The 24,877-nt window shown below is 40.2% G+C and overlaps 1 protein-coding gene and 1 pseudogene across 1 annotated transcript in view; both read left to right on the forward strand.

Moving 5' to 3' along the window:
- The first annotated feature begins 1,860 nt into the window (after window positions 1-1,860).
- On the forward strand, window positions 1,861-3,018 carry LOC112833792 (small ribosomal subunit protein uS5-like; annotated as a pseudogene).
- A 13,770-nt stretch (window positions 3,019-16,788) lies between these two features.
- The window catches only part of APPL1 (adaptor protein, phosphotyrosine interacting with PH domain and leucine zipper 1), a 44,824-nt gene continuing 36,735 nt past the window's right edge, over window positions 16,789-24,877 (forward strand). The window contains exons 1-3 of the mRNA XM_025885063.2: window positions 16,789-16,976; window positions 22,359-22,457; window positions 24,113-24,172. Of these exons, the coding sequence (XP_025740848.1) occupies window positions 16,923-16,976; window positions 22,359-22,457; window positions 24,113-24,172 (213 nt within the window). The 5' untranslated portion in view covers window positions 16,789-16,922. The remainder of the gene's footprint in view (window positions 16,977-22,358; window positions 22,458-24,112; window positions 24,173-24,877) is intronic.

Below are 24,877 nucleotides of genomic sequence, written 5' to 3' on the forward strand. Positions count from 1 at the left end.
GTTGGATAACACTGGTCTAGAAGTACAGAATAGTGTTGAAAACAGTGATGATGAAAACAGACCTTGTTTTGTTTCTGACAGGAGAATAGTGTTCTACCATTTATATAATGTCTACTATTAGTTTCCAATAAATACTATTTATCTAGAGTAATGTTATAATGAATAGAAACACAAAATATAGTGCTTTATAGCTTCTAAGGCATTTAAAAATATTTGTATTTAATCCTCTCACAAATCCTCTACTCTTTTGTGGCTGAGAAAACAGAAACTGAGAGTTCAGTTGTAAATTGCCACCAACTAGCCAACAGCAGAGCCTTGACTCAATTTTTTTTTTGTTTCCAAATTCCCTATTCTACTGACTTTATCAATTAATGGCCACTGTAATATGTTCATCAATGATCTCATGATATAAACATCAAAGGGTACTGATAAATTAAGAAAAAGGTTGTGAGTGAATATGGTATATCCTCAATATCTTTTTAAAATTTTTTAATTTATTTTATTTTTTAAAAGATTTTATTTATTTATTTGAGAGAGAGAGAGTGCATGAGCAGGGTGAGGGGCAGAGGGAGAAGCAGACTCCCTGCTGAGCAGGGAGCCCGATGCGGGGCTTGATCCTGAGACTCTGGGATCATGACCTGAGCCGAAGGCAGAGGCTTAATCGACTGAGCCCACCCAGGCACCCCTATCTGGGTTTTTTTTTTTTTTTTTTTGAAAGAGAGAGAGAGAGAAAGAGAGACTCTTAAGCAGGCTTCATGTCCAGCACAGAGCCCAAAGCAGGGCTCGATCTCACAACCCTGAAATCATGACCTGAGCCCAAATCAAGAGTCAGACACTTAACTGACTGAGCCACCCAGGCGCCCCATCCTCCATATCTTTTAACACTTATTTTGATGTAAGAAATAATAGCCTGACACATTGACATTGAAAAGAAGATTCTAGGACTCATAAAATTGGACAGTCTACATTTTAAACATCTATATGTACAAGGTGAAGTAAAAATTGAGAGGTTTATGTTTTGTTTTGTTTTGTTTTAGTAATTTGTAAATCTACTCAGGATTGCTAACAATTTATTTTCTAATTGTGTATTTCAATTAAGTCCCAAATCATTAACATCAGGAAAAATGCTCAATGCCTTAGGTGTTTTAGCAGAGTTTTACAAATCAGTCATACAATTATTACACTCATAGTCTGTGAAATGCAATAAGCAAAGTTTTAATGACACTTGCCCCTTACTTTTGCATAGGAATTACACTGTTCTATTTGAGACTGCATTTTTTTAAACGTTAAAATGTGTTTTCTAAAATGAAATAACTTTTTGCCTTTACACTGTCAGTGCCTTCTAGAACGGTGACAAAGTAGACACTCAATAAAATATTTATTGAATGTGGGGTGCTTGGGTGGCTCAGTCGTTAAGCGTCTGCCTTCGGCTCAGGTCGTGATCCCAGGGTCCTGGGATCAATCCCCGCATGGGGCTCCCTGCTCCGCGGGAAGCCTGCTTCTCCCTCTCCCGCTCCCCCTGCTTGTGTTCCCTCTCTCGCTGTGTCTCTCTCTGTCAAATAAATAAATAAAATCTTAAAAAAATATTTATTGAATGAGTGAACAAATGGATAGATGGATGGATAGGTGGGACTAGTAAATGGTGACTTGTAAACTGGACAGGCAGAGAACATGCTGTGGGTTTATGATTGTTGTTTAATGTGTTAAGGTACTCCCAGTTTCTCATGAACTACTTATGTATCACTCCAGTGTAATCCACAAATTAGAAGACGTTTTGGCTTTCTGTAACTAAAATATAGTAAGAAGGGAGATGGGGGATTTGTTTCAAAAAATCAGAGCTTACTTCTTCTCCGAGAGAACACCAAATGGCTGATGACGCCGGTGCTGCGGGAGGGCCCGGGGGCCCCGGGGGCCCCGGAATGGGAGGCCGCGGCGGCTTCTGCAGAGGCTTCTGCAGAGGCATCGGAGGCCGCGGTCGCGGCCGTGGTTGGGGCAGGGGTCGAGGCCGCGGAGCTCGTGGAGCAAGGCCGAGGACAAGGAGTGGATCCCCATCACCAAGCTGGGCCGCCTGGTCAAGGACATGAAGATCAAGTCCCTAGAGGAGATCTATCTCTTCTCTCTGCCTATCAAGGAATCTGAGATCATTGATTTCTTTCTGGGAGCATCCCTCAAGGATGAGGTTCTGAAGATCATGCCTGTGCAAAAGCAGACCCGTGCTGGCCAGCGGACCAAGTTCAAGGCGTTTGTTGCCATCGGAGATTACAACGGACACGTCGGCCTGGGTGTCAAGTGCTCCAAGGAGGTCGCCACTGCCATCCGTGGGGCCATCATCCTAGCCAAGCTTTCCATCGTCCCCGTGAGGCGAGGCTACTGGGGGAACAAGATCGGCAAGCCTCACACTGCCCCATGCAAGGTGACTGGCCGCTGTGGCTCTGTGCTGGTGCGTCTCATCCCCGCCCCCAGAGGCACTGGCATTGTTTCAGCCCCTGTGCCCAAGAAGCTAATGATGATGGCCGGTATCGACGACTGCTACACTTCAGCCAGAGGCTGCACTGCCACGCTGGGGAGCTTCGCTAAGGCTACTTTTTTTTTTTTTTAAATGATTTTTTTTAAGATTTTATTTATTTGAGAGAGAGAGAATGAGAGATACAGAGCATGAGAGGGAAGAGGGTTAGAGGGAGAAGCAGACTCCCCCCTGAGCAGGGAGCCTGATGTGGGACTCGATCCCGGGACTCCAGGATCATGACCTGAGCCGAAGGCAGTCGCTTAACCAACTGAGCCACCCAGGCGCCCCGCTAAGGCTACTTTTGATGCCATCTCCAAGACTTAAAGCTATCTCACCCCTGACCTCTGGAAGGAGACGGTGTTCACCAAGTCTCCATATCAGGAATTCACTGACCATCTTGTGAAGACCCACACCAGAGTCTCCGTGCAGAGGACCCAGGCTCCAGCTGTGGCCACCACCTAGTTTTATACAAGAAAAATAAAGTGAACTAAAGCTTGTTAAAAAAAAAAAAATCAGAGCTTATGTGCGCTGAAACTAATATAACATTTTATAACAACTCTACTTAAATAAGAAAAATTAAAAATCTGAGTTTAGAATGAAACACTCCTGAGTCATGTTGGACAAACAGTTCATAGCTGTGGCTCTCTGTCATTCCTAGGGCCCTCATCTGTCACTGTTGTTACTTGAGACATATAGTATCTTTCTCAGTGATTCAGGAGAGTTGGGAGAGTTTCATACACATTTCTCTCTCTCCCAGCACCCATCACATTGCCTGTCACACAGGAGATAATAAATAAACCTTTGTTGAATAAGTTCACTTTATTTATAACATTTAAAAAACATCTCAGCCTTTATTCTTCTCAAATCTCAAAAGAGTACAGTTTCTTATTCTTACCTTTTGAAATCAGTTAACATTCTTTTCAGTAAAGTATAGTGCCTTGCACATATCACACTCTTGACTTTATTTTTTTTTTTTAAGATTTTTATTTATTTACTGAGAGAGAGAGAGAATGGTAGAGAGAGAGCATGAGAGGAAGGAAGGTCAGAGGGAGAAGCAGACTCCCCGCCGAGCAGGGAGCCCGATGTGGGACTCGATCCTGGGACTCCAGGATCATGACCTGAGCCGAAGGCAGTCGCTCAACCAACTGAGCCACCCAGGCACCCTTGACTTTATTTTTTTTTAAGATTTATTTATTTTAGAAAGAGAGTAAGAGAGAGGGAAGGGGGCAGAGGGGAGAGAGAATCTCAAGCAGAAACCCTGCTGAGCTCATACCCTTGATTTTAAAATTTTCATATAAAATCACCTGAAACATAAGTGCATTTTTTTCAAAGATCCATTCACTATCACAGTACATAGAGTAAGATATGATTATCTCCTTCAATTTACCCCATTTTTACTCCCCAACCTATTATTGGCTTCCATTACTAACAGTTTATACTTCTCCTTCCTGCCTTTTTGAAGTACCCTGATATAATAGGTGGATGTGCACACACATATTTTTATTCACACAGAGTCAGACATATGTATTGCTCTTCAGTGGGTCTCCCCGACGTTGACAATGACACTGTGTCAACACATATAGTTCTACCTCACTCTTCAACAGCTGCTTGGCACTCCATCAGGTGGATAAACCATACTTTTTTGAATTATATCCTTGATGATGGGCACTTAGGGTTCTCTCCAACTTTTTAAACTATAATAAACACTATAGCAATGAATACTTTGTACATACATTTTAGCATACATGCAGGAGTATTTCCAAGAAAAATTTCTTTGAAGAGTATATTAGTTTTTGGTAGTGTTGTCATATTTCCTTCTAAGAAATCTTTACCAGTGGACACTCTCACTCAGTCTAGTCCTTGTGAGAACAAGAAAGTTCAGAGCTGGCTAAATCAGACTCAGGTTATCCCCAGACACAATGTTCAAAGACAAAACAGTTTTGGGTTTAGGGCTCTGAGGGGTTCAGGCCAATACTTTAGTGTCATTTAGTCTAAATAATCATTGCAGATTAAATAAGAGTGTCGGCTAACCTGAAGACCTGATGGTTACTTATGTCACTGTTTCCAGAGCATGAATGTTATGGTTCTTATTAACTTAAAAAAAAAAACAACCTTTTGAATCACAGCAAACATTTATTAAACTCCAGCATATCCAAGGGTGCACTAGGTAGCCAGGAGCTGAAATGGTTTCTGTCTTTAAGAAACTGATGATCAAGGGAGCCTGGGTGGCTCAGTTGGTTAAGCGACTGCTTTCGGCCCAGGTCGTGATCCTGGAGTCCCGGGATCGAGTCCCACATCAGGCTCCCTGCTCGGCGGGGAGTCTGATTCTCCCTCTGACCCTCTTCCCTCTCGTGCTCTCTATCTCTCATTCTCTTTCTCTCAAATAAATAAATAAAATCTTTAAAAAAAAAAAGAAACTGATGATCAAGAAGATAGTAATTAACTTCGTTAGGTGTAGCTAACTGAACATAAAAACAAAAAACAAAAAACTTTGTTAGGTGTGAGACCGATTATGGTTCTGTAAAAAAAAAAAAAATCCTTGTAAAAAAGATTTTACTTTAGTATTTATAGGTAAAATTTCAAGATGTGTGGGTTTTGCTTTACAGTACTTCAGGAAAACAAGAAAACAAAGAAAAAATTAGAGCAAGTGTTACAAGATATTGGTTAAGTGTTGAACTGGAGTGATGGGTGTATGTGGATATAGAGATATAATGATGTGGATTCATTATTCTCTCTACTGTTTGTTTTTTTTAAGGTTTTATTTTATTTTTTAAGATTTTATTTATTTACTGGATAGAGAGATAGAGAGAGAGCACAAGTAGGCAGAGTGGCGGGCAGAGGGAGAGGGAGAAGCAGGCTCTCTGCTGAGCAGGGAGCCGGACACGGGACTTGATCCCAGGACCCCAGGATCATGACCTGAGCCCAAGGCAGCTGCACAGCCGACTGAGCCACCCAGGCGCCCCAAGATTTTATTTTTTTAAGTAATCTCTCCACCCAATGTGGGGCTTAAGCTCACAACCCCAAGATGAAATATTTTTTTTTAAAGATTTTATTTATTTATTTGAGAGAGAGAGAATGAGAGAGAGAGAAAGGTCAGAGGGAGAAGCAGGCTCCCTGCTCAGCAGGGAGCCCGATGTGGGACTCGATCCCGGGACTCCAGGATCATGACCTGAGCTGAAGGTAGTCGCTTAACCAACTGAGCCACCCAGGCGCCCTCACAACCCCAAGATTAAGAGTTGCCTGCTATACTGACTGAACCAGTCAGGCACCCCTCTCTCTACTTTTATAAATATAAATAATAAAATAATAAAAATAATAAAATTCTTAGTCTTCTAGGAACACCAATACGTAAATACAAAATTTCAATATAAGAATATAATAAAGATATATGCACAAGAGCTTATGAAAGCAGAAAAGGGCCCAAATCTGTTTGGGTGAGATTGAGCAGGACTGAGAGTGGGTAAGAGCCCAACTCTCATATCACACTACCTGGATCCAAATTCCAGTACCTCCGCTTTTTAGCCATGTGACCTTGGGCATGTAACTTAGCTTCTCTGTGCTCAGTTTTCTCTATAGTAAAATGGGAATAATTATAGTACCTAATTAAGGATCAAGTGAGATAATTTGCAAAGCCCTCAGAATAGTGCCTGATACATAGTAAACATTAGACTGTTTGCTATAATTTATTACCATTATCACTGCTATTATGAAGGCTTTTCAGAAATGTTTTGAGGCAGAGATGTTTCAAGAAAAGCAACATAACTTAAGGTCAATCAGGAGTAGGTATGTGTGTGTGTGTGTGTGTGTGTGTGTGTGTTAAGGGGAGGTGGAGGGAGGAAGTTAACGTGATTCCCATATTTCTAGCTTAGGTGACCAGTTGGATAATGACATCATTAACTAAGAAGGGAATATAGATGAAGGAGAGTTTATAACTTGCAAATTGTAATTTTTTAAAAGATTTTATTTATTTGACAGAGAGAGACACAGCGAGAGAAGGAACACAAGCAGGAGAGTGGGAGAGGGAGAAGCAGGCTTCCCGTGGAGCAGGGAGTCCGATGACACGGGGCTCGATCCCAGGACCCTAGGATCATGACCTGAGCCGAAGGCAGATGCTTAACGACTGAGCCACCCAGGCGCCCCTAGAACTTGAAAAATTTTAAGGAAAAAATAATTGAGTAGTTTATCATGTCATTGGTCTATTCATGATTATAACTATTGCCAGTTTCATTTTCATTTTTAATATTTTCTATTTAATTTTGAAACAAACCAAACCTACAGAGAAGTTGCAAGTACAGTACAAACTTTATCTCTCCAATCATTTGAAGTAGTTGCTGATATGATGCTTCATCACCCCTGCATACTTCAGTGTGTTTTTCCTGCAAGCAAGGACATTCTCCTACACACTCACAAGAAGAGCATCTGAGTCAGGAAATTAACATTGATTTATGGCTATCATCTAACCATCAGACTCCATTCAGTTTTCACCATTGTCCCAAATAGCACACTCTAGAGTAAAAGGATACAGTTCAGAATCACACATTCCTTCAGTTGTGTCTCTTTAGTCTCATTCAATCAGCAACAGATGCTCAGTATTTCCTTGATTTTTCGTAACCTGGACACTTTTGAAGGTTACAGTCAACTACTTTGTGGAACATACTTCACTTGAAGTTTGTTTGATGTTTCCTCGTGATTAGGTTCAGGTTAAGCATCTTTGGCAGGATGTCACAGGAATGATGCTATGTTCTTTTCATTATTTGCTCTCAGACAGAACATGACTTCTATTTGTCCCATGTGATATTTAACTTTGAGCATTTGATTAAGATGCTTCCCCACAGTATGGAGGTTCCTCAAAACGTTGAAAACAGAGCTACCCTACGACTCAGCAATTGCACTACTGGGTATTTACCATAAAGATACAAATGTAGGGGGGCGCCTGGGTAGCCCAGATGGTTAAGCGTCTGCCTTCGGCTCAGGTCATGATCCCAGAGTCCTGGGATCGAGTCCCGCATCGGGCTCCCTGCTCCTTGGGAGCCTGCTTCTCCCTCTGCCTCTCTCTCGCTCTCTCTCTCTCTGTGTCTCTCATGAATAAATAAATAAAATCTTTTAAAAAAAAAGATACAAATGTAGGGATCTGAAGGGGCACCTGCACCCTAATGTTTATAGCAGCAATGTCCACAATAGCCAAACTATGGAAAGAGCTCAGATGTCCATCTACAGATGAATGGATAAAGGAGACATGGTATAAGCGTGCCTGGGAGGCTCAGTCAGATAAGTGTCTGTCTTCAGCTCAGGTCATGATCCCGGGTTCCTGGGATCAAACCCCACATCAGGTTCCTTGCTCAGTGGGGAGCCTGCTTTTCCCTCTCCCTCTCTGCTCCCTGTGTTCATGCTCTCTCACTCTCTCTGTCAAATAAATAAATAAAATCTTAAAAAAAGTTGTGATATATATGGATATATGTGTGTGTGTATATATATATACACACACACATATATATATATACATACACACACACACAATAGAATACTATTCAGCCATCAAAAAATGAACTCTTGCCATTTGCAATGATGTGTATGGAACTAGAGGGTATTATGCTGAGTGAAATAAGTCAATCAGAGAAAGATAATTATCATGATCTCACTCATATGTGGAATTTAAGAAACAAAATAGAGGATCATATGAGAAGAGAGGAAAAAATAAAACAAGACAAGATCAGAGAGTGAGATAAACCATAAGAGACTCTTAATCATAGGAAACAAACTGAGGGTTGCTGGAGGGGAGAGAGGTAGGGGAATGGGGTAACTGGGTGATGGGCATTAAGGAGGGCACGTGGTGTAATGAGCACTGGGTGTTATATAAGACTGATGAATCACTGACCTCTACCTCTGAAACTAATAATACACTATATGTTAACTAACTGAATTTAAATAAAAAAAAAACAAAGCACAAAAACAAGGCATGCATGTAATAGCACCATAGAGTTCACTTAACTTTCTCCCTGTCCATATTTGTAATTCCCTTCTCTGACAGTGAGAACTCTGATTTCCATTATCCTCAATATATTTACTTATTTGATGTATCCCCCTGTGTAACCAAACTTGCACTGTTACAACCCTCTCTCTGAAGAGATGCCCTACTCCCTCTGAGGGAAGGAGCTCTGACATCTCAACACTCTGTTCTGAGCCCTTGTAGCTCCCCACCTTGTCCAGACTCCTGCTTCATTTGGCCCCACCTAATGGCTTGAGAACTGAATTATTCAGGAAGGGAAGAGTAAAATCATACAGTTGTTTTTTCACATGAAATCACTGTCTTCTGTTATTAAGACATTGCTTTTGACCCTGTATAGAGAATGTGATTTAGCTAAATCACTGATGTAATTTTTCTTTTAAATCACTATATCTCAAAAAACATGGGGTTTACTTAGGGCAGTGTTAATTGGGCGCCTGGGTGGCTCAGTTGGTTAAGCGACTGCCTTCGGCTCAGGTCATGATCCTGGAGTCCCGGGATTGAGTCCCGCATCAGGCTCCCTGCTCGGCGGGGAGTCTGCTTCTCCCTCGGACCCTCCCCTGTCTCATGCTCTCTCTATCTCATTCTCTCTCTCAAATAAATAAAATCTTTAAAAAAAAGGACAGTGTTAATTTGTGCATAATTTATGATATATCACTAATTCACTCAGCTTCTCCAACATTCGTTTCAAATGTGGTTTGTTTCAAATCACAACCTCTATAAAGGTGTTTTTAACCAAAATCAGGGTAAAAGTCAAAATCCTCACATAGGCCACAAGGCTTTATGTGATCTGGTCTCCTCTTCCTCCTCAACCCTCTCCCCTGGCTGCTCCTTTCCTGCCACCCTGGTCTCTACGAAATTCCTTTTTTCATTTGTATTAAGTATAGCAGGCATACAATGTTATATTCATTTCAGGTGCACAACATAGTGATTTGACAGTTCTATACATTATACAGTGCTCCTCACAAAAAGTGTAGTTACCATCTGTCACCATACAAAGTAATTACAATATTATTGACTATATTCTCTATGCTGTACTTTTCATCTCTGTGACTTATTTATTTTATAACTGGAAGTTTGCATCTCTTAATCCCCTTCACCTATCTCTCCCATCTCCCAACCACTCTCCCTTCTGACAACTTCCAGTTTATTCTCTGTATTTATTTGGGTTTTGGTTTTTTGCTTGTTTGTTTGTTCATTTGTTTTTTAGATTCTCTATATAAATGAATCATGAAATCATATGGTACTGGTCTTTCTCTGAGTTATTTCAATTAGCATTATACCTTCTCAGTCCATCTATGTTGTCACAAATGGCAAGATCTCACTCTTTTTTATGGCTTATTCTGTTTATCATATATATATATATATATCTTCTTTATCCATTCATCTATCATTGGGCACTTAGGTTGCTTCCATATCTTGGCTCTTGTAAATAATACTGCAATGAACAGAGGGGTACATATATCTTTTTGAATTGGTATTTTATTTTCTTTGATATCCTTAGATATCTTAGATATCTATCTTAGGTATCTTTGTTAGATACCCAGTAGTGTGATTACTGGATCATATATTTCTAATTTTGATTTTTTGAGGAAACCCCATCCTGTTTTGTGCAGTGGCTGCACCAATTTACATTCTCACCAACAGAGCATGAGGGTTCCCTTTTCTCTACATCCTCACCAACACTTGTTATTTCTTTTCTTTTTGATACTAGTCATTCTGACAGGTGTGATGTGATATCTCATTGTGGTTTTGATTTGCATTTCCCTAATGATTAGTGATGTTGAGCAACTTTTCATGCGTCTGTTGGCCATCTGTATGTCTTCTACACCAAAGTAAAAGTTTTGCACAGCAAAGGAAACCATCAACAAAACAAAAAGACAACCTACAGAATGGGAGAAGATATCTGCAAATGATTTCTCTGTTAAGGGGTTAATATCCAAAACATATAAAGAATTTATACAACCCAACACCAAAAAACCCAAAAAGTCCAATTAAAAAATGGACGGAGGACCTGAGTAGACATTTTTCCAAAGAAGGCATACAGATGGCCAACAGACACATGAAATGATGCTTTATGAAATTCTTAAAACAGCGCCACTCCTGCCTTAGGGCTTACGGCCTCTGCCCTGGTGGTTCCTCTTCATGGAACACTTTCTCCCCAGATGTCCCCATCACTCACTCCAGTGACTCCTTCAAGTTTTTGTTCAGATCTCACTTTCTCAATGAACCCCACTCTGATGAGCCTGTTTAAAATCAGAACTGCCTCCAACCCCATTTTCCCTGTCCTATTTTTCACAACACTTAACCACTTTCTAATATACTATGCTTTTTTTTTTAAGATTTTATTTATTTGACAGAGAGAGACACAGTGAGAGAGGGAACACAAGCAGGGGGAGTGGGAGAGGGAGAAGCAGGCTTCCCGCGGAGCAGGGAGCCCGATGCGGGGCTCGATCCCAGGACCCCAAGATCACGACCTGAGCCGAACGCAGACACTTAACGACTGAGCTGCCCAGGCGCCCCCTAAGATACTATGCTGTTAATACTACTTATTATGTTTGTTTTCTATTGTCTGCCTTTGTTCCCACCATCCCCACTAAACTGTAGCTCCACAAGGGCAGGGATTTTTAATATTTAGTTGAATAAGCAAATAAATAAATATTTACCTAATAAATATTTGTTGAAGACAGCCATTTCCTGAAGCAGTTTGAATCCCAAAACTAAATTCAGAGCACCATCTAGTGTTCTTGGAAGGAGGTGCTTGCTATTTAACTCTGAGACTTATTTACATTAGCCATAGGATAAACAGTATTGACTTAATCAATTCGCACTTACTCTATTTTTTACTGTCCTCTGTGGTTTTGTGAAAATTAAAATTTTTTAATGATTAAACAGTCATGGGACACATTGACTTCTCTAAGAGTAATCTCTTCTTCACTGACTTGCCTGTTGTTCCCCAGAATTCCTCGGGGTTAAAAGTGTCAGGAAGGTCTGATGTCTTTTAGCCTTTAGCGCATCTCTCCTTCCCCACTTCTAAAAAACCCCCCAAAATATAAAAATAGGATAATAACCTTTCCTCTTTTGGTATCTACACCATTTCTCCAGAAAAATCACAATATATATTTGTTGATTTAAAAATTTTTGTTTTGGCCACAAAAGCCCCTAAATCAAAGTGATAAAATGCTAGCAAGGGTAATGGGAATATTGTTTAAAATAGTATCAGGATTCGCTAGGATAATGAGCACTGTCTTCTGATTTAGAAAATATTGGTTTCTTTAGATATGATGAAGAGGAAAAAGGAAAAAGGAAAAGGAAAGGAAAGGAAAAAGGAAAGCTGCTTTAAAAGCATTAAAGGGGGCGCCTGGGTGGCTCAGATGGTTAGCGTCTGCCTTCAGCTCAGGTCATGATCCCAGGGTCCTGGGATAGAGTCCCGCATCAGGCTTCCTGCTCAGCGGGAAGCCTGCTTCTCCCTCTGCTTCTCTCTCTCTCTCTCTATCTCTCATGAATAAATAAATAAAATCTTTAAAAAAAAAGCATTAAAGGGGCAGGGCACTTGGGTGGCTCAGCCAGTTAAGGGTCCAACTTCTGATTTCCACTCAGGTCACGGTCTCAGGATTGTGAGATTGAGTAAGTAGAGTTCCACCCTCAAAGGGAAGTCTGCTTCTCTCTGCGGGGGTGGATGGGCACCCCCCCATACACACTCTCTCTCTGAAATAACTAAATACGTCTTTAAAACATTTAATATTTGGGGTGCCTGGCTGGCTCAATCAGAAGAGCATGTGACTCTTGATCTCGGGGTCGTGAATTCAAGCTCCATGTTGGGTGTAGAGATTACTTAAATAAATAACCTTTTAACAGTAAATAATGAAAAGTATAATTAGCTCATTTTTATTGAATGCTTATTGTCCCCAGCACTATTCTGAAAGTTCATTATCATCTTTACAACCCTATCATGTAAATTTTCTATATTGAACCCCAAATTTCAGGTGATGTAATGGAGACACAGAGAAGTTAAGTAACTTGACAAAAGTCACAGAATTAGTAAAGAGTAGGGCCAGGATTCAAAGCCAGCTAGGCTGGCTCCATAGGCCATGTCCATGAGCTCATGCCCATGGTTTTATCCAAGAAATGAACGACGCTGTTTTGTTTCAAAGTTCTTGGCTTGGTCAAAGAAATTAATTTATTAATGTCCTCATCTTCCAAAAAGGAATCAAGGCAACCATAACCAAAATGAAGGCATATACAATTATCCTAAAACTAAAATTTTATTCTTTTCACAGTTAAGAATAAAATTTTATTCTTTTCATACTTATAGAATTTGCCTTTCTAAGGATTTATGTTTTGGCCACAATTTACATTCAAGGGATACTGTGGCAAAGATCAAAAGCAACATTGACATCAAGATCAAAGGCAGAGGGTGGTGTGCAGAAGCACAGTGAAGATCAGTTGGTCCTTGCTGCCCAACCAACTCAGAGCTTTTGATTCTACCTTCCAATTGTCCAAAGCTTCCCCCAACTCTACCATTGGTTCTACTGTTTCAGAGTAGATGGAAGTGACTCAAGTTCCCCAAATACCAATTAATGTACTCATTTCTTGAATTTGACTCATTTCAGCTGGATGTTAGAAAACAACTGAGTTATTAAAGTGAGTCGCATTAAGGAGTGATTTATTAGGTAATATCCAGAATTATTTGCATTATACATTATGAATATGAATACCTCTGTTTCAGATTGATGGAGTTTTTAAGGGGATATGTGAGTAGGAGGATTCCCAAGCTCTCTCAGGTGATTCTGGAAATGGTATCCCTCTCACCAGCCTCAACTGGAACCAAAAACTCTTTTCCTGAATGTTTACATGACTCTTTAAATTTTCTAAAATACAAGCTTATTTGGGAAAAGGAAATGGTTATTCTCCATTTTTAAAAATATTTTAATTAGTTAATTAATTTATTTTTTAGAGAGGAGGGAAGGGGCAGAAGGAGAGAGAGATTGCCCAGCACCAAGCCCCAAGTAAGGCTTGATCTCACAATCCTTAGATAATGACCTGATCTGAAATCAAGAGTTGGACACTTAGCTGACTGAGCCACCTGGGCACCCCAAGATTTTATTTTTAAGTGATCTCTACGCCCAACGTGGGGCTTGGACTAATAACCCTGAGATCAAGAGTCACATGCTCTACCAACAGAGCCCAGGTGCCCCTGGTTATTCTCCATTTTGGATATAGATTTTCAACATGTGCTTTGAAGATTATCTTTGAACTCATCTGGGGAGATTCCCAGCCCCACCTCTGACCTACTGCATCAGAATCTCCCAGCTGGCTCAAGAATCTGTACCCTAACAACCTCCCCAAGGTAACTTTTGCGTGTGCATGAGTTCGGTAACCACTAATATATGGGGTAATTTTGAAAAGTAAAGCACCAGCATCATCCGGGTTGTTGGGTTCTTTCCTATTATAGACCACAGATCAGAACTTCAAGGAGTATCATGTAAAAACCTAATTATAAGATCAAATATAATTCTAGGAGGCTAATAATTAACAAATCTATTTACAAGATTATATGTCTTTTGTTGTAAATTATATGGAAACACCTCAATGAATTATATGTGTGAAATATCTCAAAGAATTCTTTAGTGGGTGTTGTTTAATCCTGCCTTGCCTTCCATAAAATTAACCAGCTGGCCAAAGTTTTTACTATCCTGCCCATAGGAGTTGCCAGTAACCCTTGAGGCATTTTCTTTTCTTTCTTAAAAAATTTTATTTTTTTAAAAGATTTTATTTATTTATTTGACAGAGTGAGACACAGCGAGAGAGGGAACACAAGCAGGGGGAGTGGGAGAGGGAGAAGAGGCATTTTCTGAACAAGCCTCATTTCCTATATAAAAGGAACTGAGCTTGGTCAACTGCACAAAATTTAGGCTGATTAAAGTGGTTACCAAAGGAGACTGTGAATTCTGTAGTTTTAGAAATGTTTTAAAATAGTAAATACAATCATTTTTTTGGATGAGGAGAGTGTACAATAGCCTAAGGATAGAGGATGCAAAAAGAAGGCCTGGTAAGATTCTTTCTAGTTTTACAATTTGACTAAACTGCTTCTCCATCCAACTGAATATCAACTTGTGTATGTTTGTTTCATTTTTTTTTTTAAAGATTTTATTTATTTGACAGAGAGAGACACAGCGAGAGGGAACACAAGCAGGGGGAGTGGGAGAGGGAGAAGCAGGCCTCCTGCGGAGCAGGGAGCCCAATGCTTGATCCCAGGACCCTGGGATCATGACCTGGGCTGAAGGCACTTAACGACTGAGCCACCCAGGTGCCCCTGTTTGTTTCATTTTCTAAAGCCCCTCCCAGATGTTTCATTTTTTTAATTGGCTAAACCTGGCAAGAATTTCTTGCCACTCCCTGATAGCTGCTTGAGAATCCTTTACAAAAATAGTTTACATGCGCAGAAATACAAAAAAGGAAACCATTTAACTTGATGATAATACACCACCCAGATAACTCAGATACCTAACAGAAATTTTCATTGAATTGTTTGGTTTGGCCAAGTTAACTGGCCAAACCCCTTCAGTTACAACATATAATTACTCTTCTTTCTTACACTTGTTTGTTGATCCTTATCAATTGCTACAACATTTCCTCTCCTTCATTTATAAGCTAAATCCCATAGTTCAACCAAGAAGGTCAATTACCTTGAAAAGGTTGCATGTCACTGTGCTGACAGAGTAGAAAACAAATATCAAAGGAAAGAGTTGGGCTGCTGCAATCTGTAGGATGCTGAGTACTTTGAAGCAGCCCCGAACCCATAACACTAAGGAACTGATTCCAAGCCACCTTTCAAAAACTAAAAATCTCCAGAAGGGTGAGTAGTTGATAAACAATTTAAGGGGGGAACTCTTATTTAAAGCTTATAACACTAAGGATAATTCTGTGAAACGATATTGCAATCTACTTGGTAAAACTCTTAAAAGCAGATTTTTTATCTTTCCTTCAAGAGATCATGAGAATATCTAGCGTTTTAGTTTAAAATATGTAACTTCCTTTCCTGGTCCCATATTTGGGTTTGTTCTACTGTATCTGGATTTGTTCCAGCATATCTGTGGAAGCAGGCAACTAATAATCTTTACTCAGCATTTCTTATATTTCTTGGATGAAAATGGAATGGATTGATTGGATTAATGGCTAGAGCTTTATTTATTTTAAAGATTTTGTTTTCTTAAGTAATGTCTACACCCGATGTGGGGCTCAAACCCACAACCCCAAGATTGAGAGTTGCATACTTTACCAACAGAGCCAGCCAGGTGCCCCTAATGGTTAGAATTTTACAAGGCACTTGGGATTTCACCATTTTCTTTGTATACCGACGAAAACTTTTTATAACTCTACAGAAAAATAAATGAGGCAGTGTGAGGTTGGGAAAGAAGGACAGAGAACTAGGAGTTCTAATCCAGACCAGGTTCTGGAATTAGAGCTTCACTTTTCTCTACTGTAAAATTAGAGGCTGAAGAAGCTATTTAAAGCTTCTTCCAAAACTTTTTGACCTAACAGAAATGCTTATCAGTTACCGACATAACTAACCAGTGTATCCTGATTTTTAAAACATGTTTTCATTTGTGATTTAAAAGAAATATGGAAGTCTGAATTGAGGCAGATAGCCCTTCAAGGCCAGGTAAGAACTGATGAAGTGACAACAAAGTCACGTGTTTTGAATTTAATATACTGATACCCAAGTGCCCAGAAAAATAATTGCTAGTCTACTGTCCGTGAATCTACTGGAAAGCCCTGTTAATGACACAACTTGGGATTTCACAGACATCTGAGTTAGCCAGCACCATTCCGCTGGAGGGTGGGGAGTAGACTGGACGCTCTAGGCAGGGTTAGGAACGTTATAATTTAAGCAACTAAAGAAAGGCCCCCGGCAGTAGGGCCTCTTCCGTGGTCGGTGATGAGGTCTCGCTGCGGGAGAAGCAAAGCCGCCCCAAACTCCCAGGGTGGTCCTCCTCAAACGAGGCTCTGGTTCCCGGAAACGTTCGCCAATATGTATGCGGAGGGGTAGACGGCCCCCTACAATTTACATCAAAACGCGCGCGCAGGGTAGATGGGCGCTGCTTGCGCCGCCCCAAGGCCGCTGCTCACCGCAGAGCCCCGCGCCGCGGAGAAACCTCCAGGCCAGCCCTGCCGCGCTGACGGGCGTCGCCGCGAGCCAATGGGCGCGCTGGGAGGCGGGGCAGAGAGGCCGAGGGGGCGGGATTTCCCGCGCGGCCGCTCGGCTCCTGGCAAGAGCGGCGCGGACGGCGACGGCGGCCGCGCCTGCAAGAGAGGGCGGGTCGGGGTCAGCTGCTACAGGCGCGCGGGCGGGCGCGGGGAGCTGTGGGCGGCTGCTGTGTCTCCTGCCGCCGCCCTCCCTCCGCCACGATGCCGGGAATCGACAAGCTGCCCATCGAGGAGACGCTGGAAGATAGTCCGCAGGTGAGACGCGGGCGGTGGCACGAGGCGAGGGGAAGAGCAGGGCGGGCCGACCCCAGGCCTGGCGCCGCGGCCGCCGCAGGTGCTCGTTCTGGCCCAGGTGGGCGCCGTCGCCCTGTGTCCCTGCCCGTCGCGGGCCGCGCCCCGAGCCGCCGCGGCCCGGCTGCCAGCCCGAGGCCCGCGTGGGCCTGCGCGGCTGGGCCGAGAGGCACGCGCGGAGTCTGGGACGTCGGCTGGCGGCGACCGAACCTCCGCCGCCTTCGCTCGTGGGCTCGGCGTTCACGTACGTTCGCGGGGCTCCCTTGTATTTGACGAACGGTGCGTTTTTATCGCCGTCATGTAAGGTCATAAATTCCAGTCCTGGGATTTCCTCCCCGAAGGTCTCTTCGGAGGAAGTGCAGAAGGAGAAAAAAAAACAAACCCGTAGACTTATTCCGTAATTTCTGAGCAAGCTAGGGAAGGAAATGGATAGTTTTTCTTCGGGAGATGCTGGAAGGCTGCTGATTTACCCGCATGGAGAGTCACCGGCAAAGCCGGTCAGGTGTCTCGGAGCCTCCCCGTGGACTGTGTCCAGTGTCGTGGCCGCGACTGTATCCGCTGTCGCTCGAGCTGTGCACGGCTTCTGATGGATGGCGCCTTCGTGGCTCCGCGACTACTGCGCGGAATGATGCAGACTTGGCCCTAATAAACTCATCAAAATAAAAGCCCCGTGTTTCTTGCTTTGGGGGTGATGCTAGTGTGGTTGCTCTAGCCTCAGACAGTCTAGGGAAACGTAACAATTTACGTGTTCAGTATTGAAGAACGAAATCAGTTACATTAAAAACATGTTGGTAGGCGCTGTAACTTGCATTGAGAAACATCATCCCTTGAGCCTGTCTTTTAACACAACAATTTAAGCGACTTAAGACGATGTTGCTGGTTGGCTACCTTCGAAATGGTGTTCATTCAGAACTACAGTTGCACACATTTCATATGTGTCTTGATGGTTTAATATGGCCCCAAAAGATGAGGAAGAAGGGGCTAGATCCCCCTGGCCTGTGTGACGTCTGTCATGACTTCTGCCAATTTTAATTGCCAGGTGGAAGTCAGGCTCTGATTGTGGAACTGATTCCCCCCCCGCCCCAGGCGGAAAGTTATCTTCACAAGCCAGTTGTTTGCTGTAATGTTCTCTTACCAGTCTAAACTGACACAGAAACCCCACATCTTGGTTTATCTTGACTGCCAGGATAGCTACTTCAAATTCTTAATGATTTCTATAGTGTAAAGTTAGAAGCTATATTTGTTTCAGATGTTTTGTAAAAATTTTGTGGCATGTATTGGTCAGGTGCACTTTGTCATTTTACTACTATTATATAAGACTCAACAGGTTGCTTTACCTTTTCTTACCTGGCCTGGTTTTTATAGCCCATAAATATTATACATAGTCCAGAATGGGTAGCACGGTGCTCTTGCCAGTACTTGTGAAGAGTATATGATCTGACTCATCAGACTAATTTCTTGAACTTTTCACACAATTAATTTACAACTTGAGCATTCATTTGTTTTTTTAGAAGTGCATGCCATATTGGTTTTATAGTAATTTTTAATGAAGACAGCTACCTTGATAGTCTTTCAATTTCTGTAAGTAATAATTTGAACTAGGTAATATTTACTTGGAAAAATTAGTTGGGACAAATGAGATTTAGAAAGGGAAGATGCTTGGAAGTAATTCTTAGGGAGAACTTGTGGTAGCATGGAAAGCCCTGGATTCTGGGATTCAGGATGGAGTTTTAGTCTTCACTGCCACTTCACTTGCTTTAGGGAAAGTCAGTCAACTTCTGTGAATCTCAGGGGTTATAGTGAATGTTTTTATTTTTGTACCTGATTATAAAAATCATAGTTACGTGCTTAAGAAAAATTAGAAGGTATAGAAATAGTTACCTGTCTTGCACCCAGCAACAAACCCTGTTAACAGTTTTCCTCGTTTTCTCTTATACATTTTAATGTATTTGAAGTTATATTGTGCATAACAATTTTTATTCTGCTTTAACTTAACATTGTAGTGTAAGTATGTTCACATATTAAATCTTGAGTTAAAAAAATTGAAAGCTACATGTTTCCTTAAGTGACTTAACAGTTGTCCTACTGTTGGACTTTGAGAGTTTTCCACAAGTTTTGTTTTTATATATAGGACTGAGGTTAATGCTTTGGGGCATAAATTTTTCTTCTCATTTGAACTGTTTATCTAGGATAGAGTCCAAGAAGTCAAATAACAAACGAGTATGAAAACTTTTAAAGCTCCTGATATAGATGAGTTTTTATTTAGATCATTTGATCCTAATCAAAAGTGTCCTGTCACCATAGCATACACCCTCCCCAATGCCTATCACCCAGCCACCCCATCGCTCCCACCCCCCACCACTCCAGTAACCCTCAGTTTGTTTCCTGAGATTAAGAATTCCTCATATCAATGAGGTCATATGATACATGTCTTTCTCTGACTTATTTCGCTCAGCATAACACCCTCCAGTTCCATCCACGTCGTTGCAAATGGCAAGAGTTCATTCCTTTTGATGGCTGCATAATATTCCATTGTATATATATACCATATCTTCTTTATCCATTCATCTGTCGATGGACATCTTGGCTCTTTAAAAAAAAAAAAGAATTTATCCCTTATATGAAACCTGGGGAAAAAAAAACTATTTTAAGTGTAAAAAAAAGTGTCCTGTCAATTTCTATGTAAAAAGTTAGATCCTGGAGTCATGGAAGACTATCCTAAATTGCAGTTACCCATTTTAGTTTTGATTTATAGTAAGTATTAAAATAAAGGGCTATTTGCAAGTTCAAATCTAGTTGATTGGACATAAACATCTTTAGAATTGTCTCCCATTCTGCAAAAGATAGTATTTATTGAGATAGGAAGTCTTTAAGGCTACACTAGATGTCTTGTCCATACATAGATGTTGTTTTGAAAATCTGGAGCAAAATGAAACTGCTGGTTAATAAGAACAGATACGATCTTTTAAAAATCGATTTTATGTGTAGGTAAGTGTGATTCATTAGTGCTAGAACTGTGAAGATAACGTCTAGTTCCAACTGGAGATTTTTCTTTGACATAATATGGAATATTCACAGATAATGAGACATACTCTTTTTCTTTTTCCACATCTTAACATGCCTGATAGTGAGATAGATGCCCCTCTACAGTTGATGATTTATTTGTAATTGGTTGCAAATGTCCACACATGGTTGTTTCTCCTAGTGGCATGACTGGTCAAGTGCAGCCTTTCAGCATTCAACAACCACTTGAAGGACCATCAGTCCTGTTTGTTGTCTGAAAATATTCACCATCAAAATTTGTTGAATGGGTATCAGTGGTTTGGAAGAAGATATTGGGGACAAGAGTGGAACACTTCTAAGAAATACTTGTCACCCCCCATGGCACAGAATAATAGTGGATGAGAAAACATGGATGTTGATGATTCTAATGTCCAAAAGTGACTCACAAGAATTGAACTCTGAAGAAATATTAGGATAATATTAAATTTTATGCAGTTTGTGTTTTCCTTTTATGTTCAAAGGAGTTGTATATAAAATTCTGTCTAAAGGTTCATTTCCACAAATATAAAGTCAAAATTGCAAGACATAAGAAAACCTCAAATCATAGCCTAATTGCTGGCATTGTTTTTAGTAGTATTTAAAAATGGTGCACGGGTGCCTGGGTGGCTCAGTTGGTTAAGCATCTGGTTAAGCATCTGACTTTTGGTTTTGGCTCAGGTCGTGATCTCAAGGGTTGTGGGATCCAGCTCCGTATCAGGCTCCATGCTCAGAGGGGAGTCAGCTTGCAGACTCTCCCTTTGCCCCTCCTCCCACTCATGTGCACTCTCTCTCTCAAAAAAATAAATAAGTAAATAAATCTTTAAAAATGGCACAGTTCACAGTGGAAGTCATCATAGATTCAATGAAATGGTATCATATTGATGTACTTTTATAAGGTGCTAACTGAATATTATTAGTTTTAAAAAGGGGACCTGTTTTAACACTGGGGCTAAGGAGATCTTTTTAATTTAAATCCACTACAGGTTTTTGCATAAATGTGTAATTCCTTGAATTAGAATAATAATTTTGGGGAAACAAAAAATGACAGATTTTTCTTAAGAATGGCACTAGTCAAACAAGGTTTCTTGATGTTTTCTTTTTTACATCTTAAAATATCACTGTGGGGAATAGGAGGGGGGGCACAGAGCTAAAGAATGAAAAGATTCTGTCAGATCTAAATCTCTGGAGCATGGGAAATAGAGGACTGACAACATGGATTTCATATATGGACATAATTTTGTGCCCTCTTTTTTTTTTTTTTAAACCATGTTGACTTAGCTTCCTTTTCTGAAAATAGGAAGCTAAGGAATAAGTTGATTTTTTTTTTTTAAACCACCTTCTAAGAATGAACTATTTGTAGAATAAAAATATAAGGTCATCTTTTAGATTTTAAACAGCAGTTATCTCAATAGTTGGTATTTTAATTCTTTCTTTGCCTTTGGGATATGAAAAGGTGAGTATGCATGCCTTCTTGATATGCTGAGTTTCCTTATCTCTGATCCTTTTTATTGACAGTCTTAACGTTTACTTACTTTACAAATTTTCCCCTTAAAATGAAGGGAAAATGCTTATTGCGTTAAAAAAAATATGCCTAACAATATAGATAAGTATGAAGAAGAAGAAGAAGAAAAAAAACCCTCAAATTCTGTACTCATAAAATCCAAGTTAGCATTTACTAGGCCATGTTGGGGATGGGTACCATGTTATTATTTTGGATTAAGGTGGGGAGGGGTTTGGGATTACTACAAGAGCCCATGGAAAAAGAAATAATACTGAGTTATCCTGAAATAAGATCTCTAGAATATTTATACATGGAATACTGTTAATTTAGCCTGGGACATTTTTGTTGATTTGTTCTTAGTTTAATTACAGACTTTTTAATTCATAAAAATATACCTTTGTTGTTCCTTTTAAAGTTTATGTGATGGGGGTGCCTGGATGGCTTAGTCAGTTAAGCGTCCAACTCTTGATTTTGGCTAAGGTCATGATCTCAGAGTTGTGGGATGGAGCTGTGCTGGGATGCTTGAGATTCCCTTTCCCTCTGCCCCCACCCCTAAAAAAATAGAAATATTGTGTGATGTAGTTGGAAAATCCCTCCATTTTAGTGAAGTGAAATTGAGAACAAAGAACCTCAACATTGCCACTACAATACTATTTTGGCATTACTATCAAAAGAGAGAAAATAGGTTAAAACTCAGAATTATTAGAGCTCCAATATCCTAGGATTTTTCCTTCCTTTAGAAAATAATTTTCTATTTGATTTATATAATGGTTAATGTAAACTTACTGCTTTATTTTATACAGACAAGGTCTTTACTGGGTGTATTTGAAGAAGATGCTACAGCTATTTCCAACTATATGAACCAGTTGTATCAAGCTATGCATCGGATTTATGATGCACAGGTAAAAACCTAAAGGCTGACTGCTTTTTTTAAATGACTCATTAAGCCCGTGAGGACAGATCTAGCTAGTGTCTGCCTTGTTTACTGGTGCCTAGCCCTATCCTGGGCTCATAGTAATATCTGTTGAGTGGATGCATGAACTTTTAAGTATTTTGTATTAGAGCTAACATTCCAATTACTAGTGTGTAGTTTGTAGCTCTTCAAAAGATACAAAGATTGAAGCATCTTCCTCTCTCTACCCAAACACAGTAAGAGCTTTCTTACTGAAACTCACTGATCGTGATCTTTGCCTAAGATTCCATTTTGTCACCAGTGTTTTTCCTAATTGTGCTTTTAATTTTATGGAACACTTCCCCCTTTTTGAGTAAAGGAATGAAAGTTTATGTTTAGTGAGAAGCAGATAATAAAAATGAGATGTAACTCTGGGTACTGGGAGATGAATTTAAGAAGGAGATGACTAGATTTTTTTATTGAGCAGGTTTAAGATTTGAGGCTATGTTTATGTAACTTAATTATAAGCCTTAACAGCAGCCTGGTTTCTGTGATAAGCTTTCTTTGGGATTAATTAGGTATACAAGTTTTTTTCTCCCCTTTCTCATTTTATCTCCTTTCTGGACTCACATTTTCATTATGTACTAAAAATTTGCTGTGAGGGGTGCCCGGGTGGCTCAGTCAGTTAAGGATCCAACTCTTGATTTTGGTTCAGGTTATGATCTCAGGGTTGTGAGGTCAAGCCCCCACATCAGGCTCCGTGCTCAGCTCCGAGTCGGCTTGGGATTCTTTCTCTTCTTCTGCCCCTCTTCCAATTCATGTGCGTGTATACTTTCTCTCTGTAAATAAAATCTTTTAAAAAATGAATTAAAAAGTTGCTGTGATAGTTTTTAATTTTTTTCCTTGTGATTGGTCTCTCAAGATTTGAGTCCTGGGCGCCTGGGTGGCTCAGTTGGTTGAGCGACTGCCTTCGGCTCAGGTCATGATCCTGGAGTCCTGGGATCGAGTCCCGCATCGGGCTCCCTGCTTGGCGGGGAGCCTGCTTCTCCCTCAGACCCTCCCCCTTCTCATGCTCTCTCTCTATCTCATTCTTTCTCTCAAATAAATAAATAAAATCTTTAAAAAAAAAAAAGATTTGAGTCCTGACCACAGAGATTACTATGTAAAAGAAATGTTACATTTGTCATTATATTCATCACTGGGGGGAAAAAAAACTTGAAAGTATTTCCTTCATATGGCTATGTTGCTGTATTATATGACTAGGCTAACCATATTTTAGTTGTATGTTATTAAATGCATTGATATAGTTTCAGCATCTAGAGAGAGGAATGATTTGTCATTAATGAATCTTTTAAGATTTTGCTAAGATTATGTACAGTTCTAGCTTTAAAGCTTTAACAATATTTAATGCTGAGTTTTATTAGTTAAAGCATACACCTAGAACACTGCTGAATTCCTTGATGGTATCAATTGATTCATGGTATGAGTTTCCCTTTAAAGTGCTTTAATGGTAGTTCCCTTTCCAGTGATTTAATGAGGGGTTTAGAGAACATGTTTGTATAGCATTTTTGTTAAGTGAAAAACAAAAGTATAGGTATCTTCAACTAAAACTTTTACTTAATCAGTAATATTGTGTTAATTTGAATGCTGATTTTTCCCCCACAGAATGAATTAAGTGCAGCAACGCACCTGACTTCAAAACTTTTAAAAGAATATGAAAAACAGGTATCGTACATGAAAATTTTAAAAGCATAATTTAAAATACGCAGTGATACAGTATCTGTATAAATAGAATTGCTCATCAAGAATCCTAAGCTTTGGGCGCCTGGGTGGCTCAGTTGGTTAAGCGACTGCCTTCGGCTCAGGTCATGATCCTGGAGTCCTGGGATCGAGTCCCACATCGAGCTCCTTGCTCAGCAGGGAGTCTGCTTCTCCCTCTGACCCTCTTCCCTCTCGTGCTCTCTATCTCTCATTCTCTCTCTCAAATAAATAAATAAAATCTTAAAAAAAAAAAAAGAATCCTAAGCTTTTTTGAATTCATAGAAAGTAATTTTGATATGCTGTTGAAATTCCATTATAGCTAATTTTAACTAATCTTAGGTATAAGTTATTTAATTGACTTATCTTTTCACAAATGAAGAAACTGAGGCTTACTCATTATATTGCTGGTTATTGGAGGAATTGGAGCTAAACAAATCTTTGAACTTTAGTATGATGTGCATTCCTATAATATGTTAATTAGTTGCTTAGCAAACATTTTAATGTTTACTAATTATATGAATTACACTCTTTTATTAAGTGACATTTTTAGAGCTTATTCAAAATTTTGGAAGTTTTTAAAAGTTTCAGTCAACCCTTGAACAACATGGGTTTGAACTGCATGGGTCCACTTATTCATGGATTTTTTGATACAGTACGGTAAATACATTT

Source organism: Callorhinus ursinus, unplaced genomic scaffold (assembly GCF_003265705.2).
Source record: "Callorhinus ursinus isolate GAN/ISIS: 27379988/994484 unplaced genomic scaffold, GSC_fseal_2.0 scaffold15, whole genome shotgun sequence".
Taxonomy (NCBI): domain Eukaryota; kingdom Metazoa; phylum Chordata; class Mammalia; order Carnivora; family Otariidae; genus Callorhinus; species Callorhinus ursinus.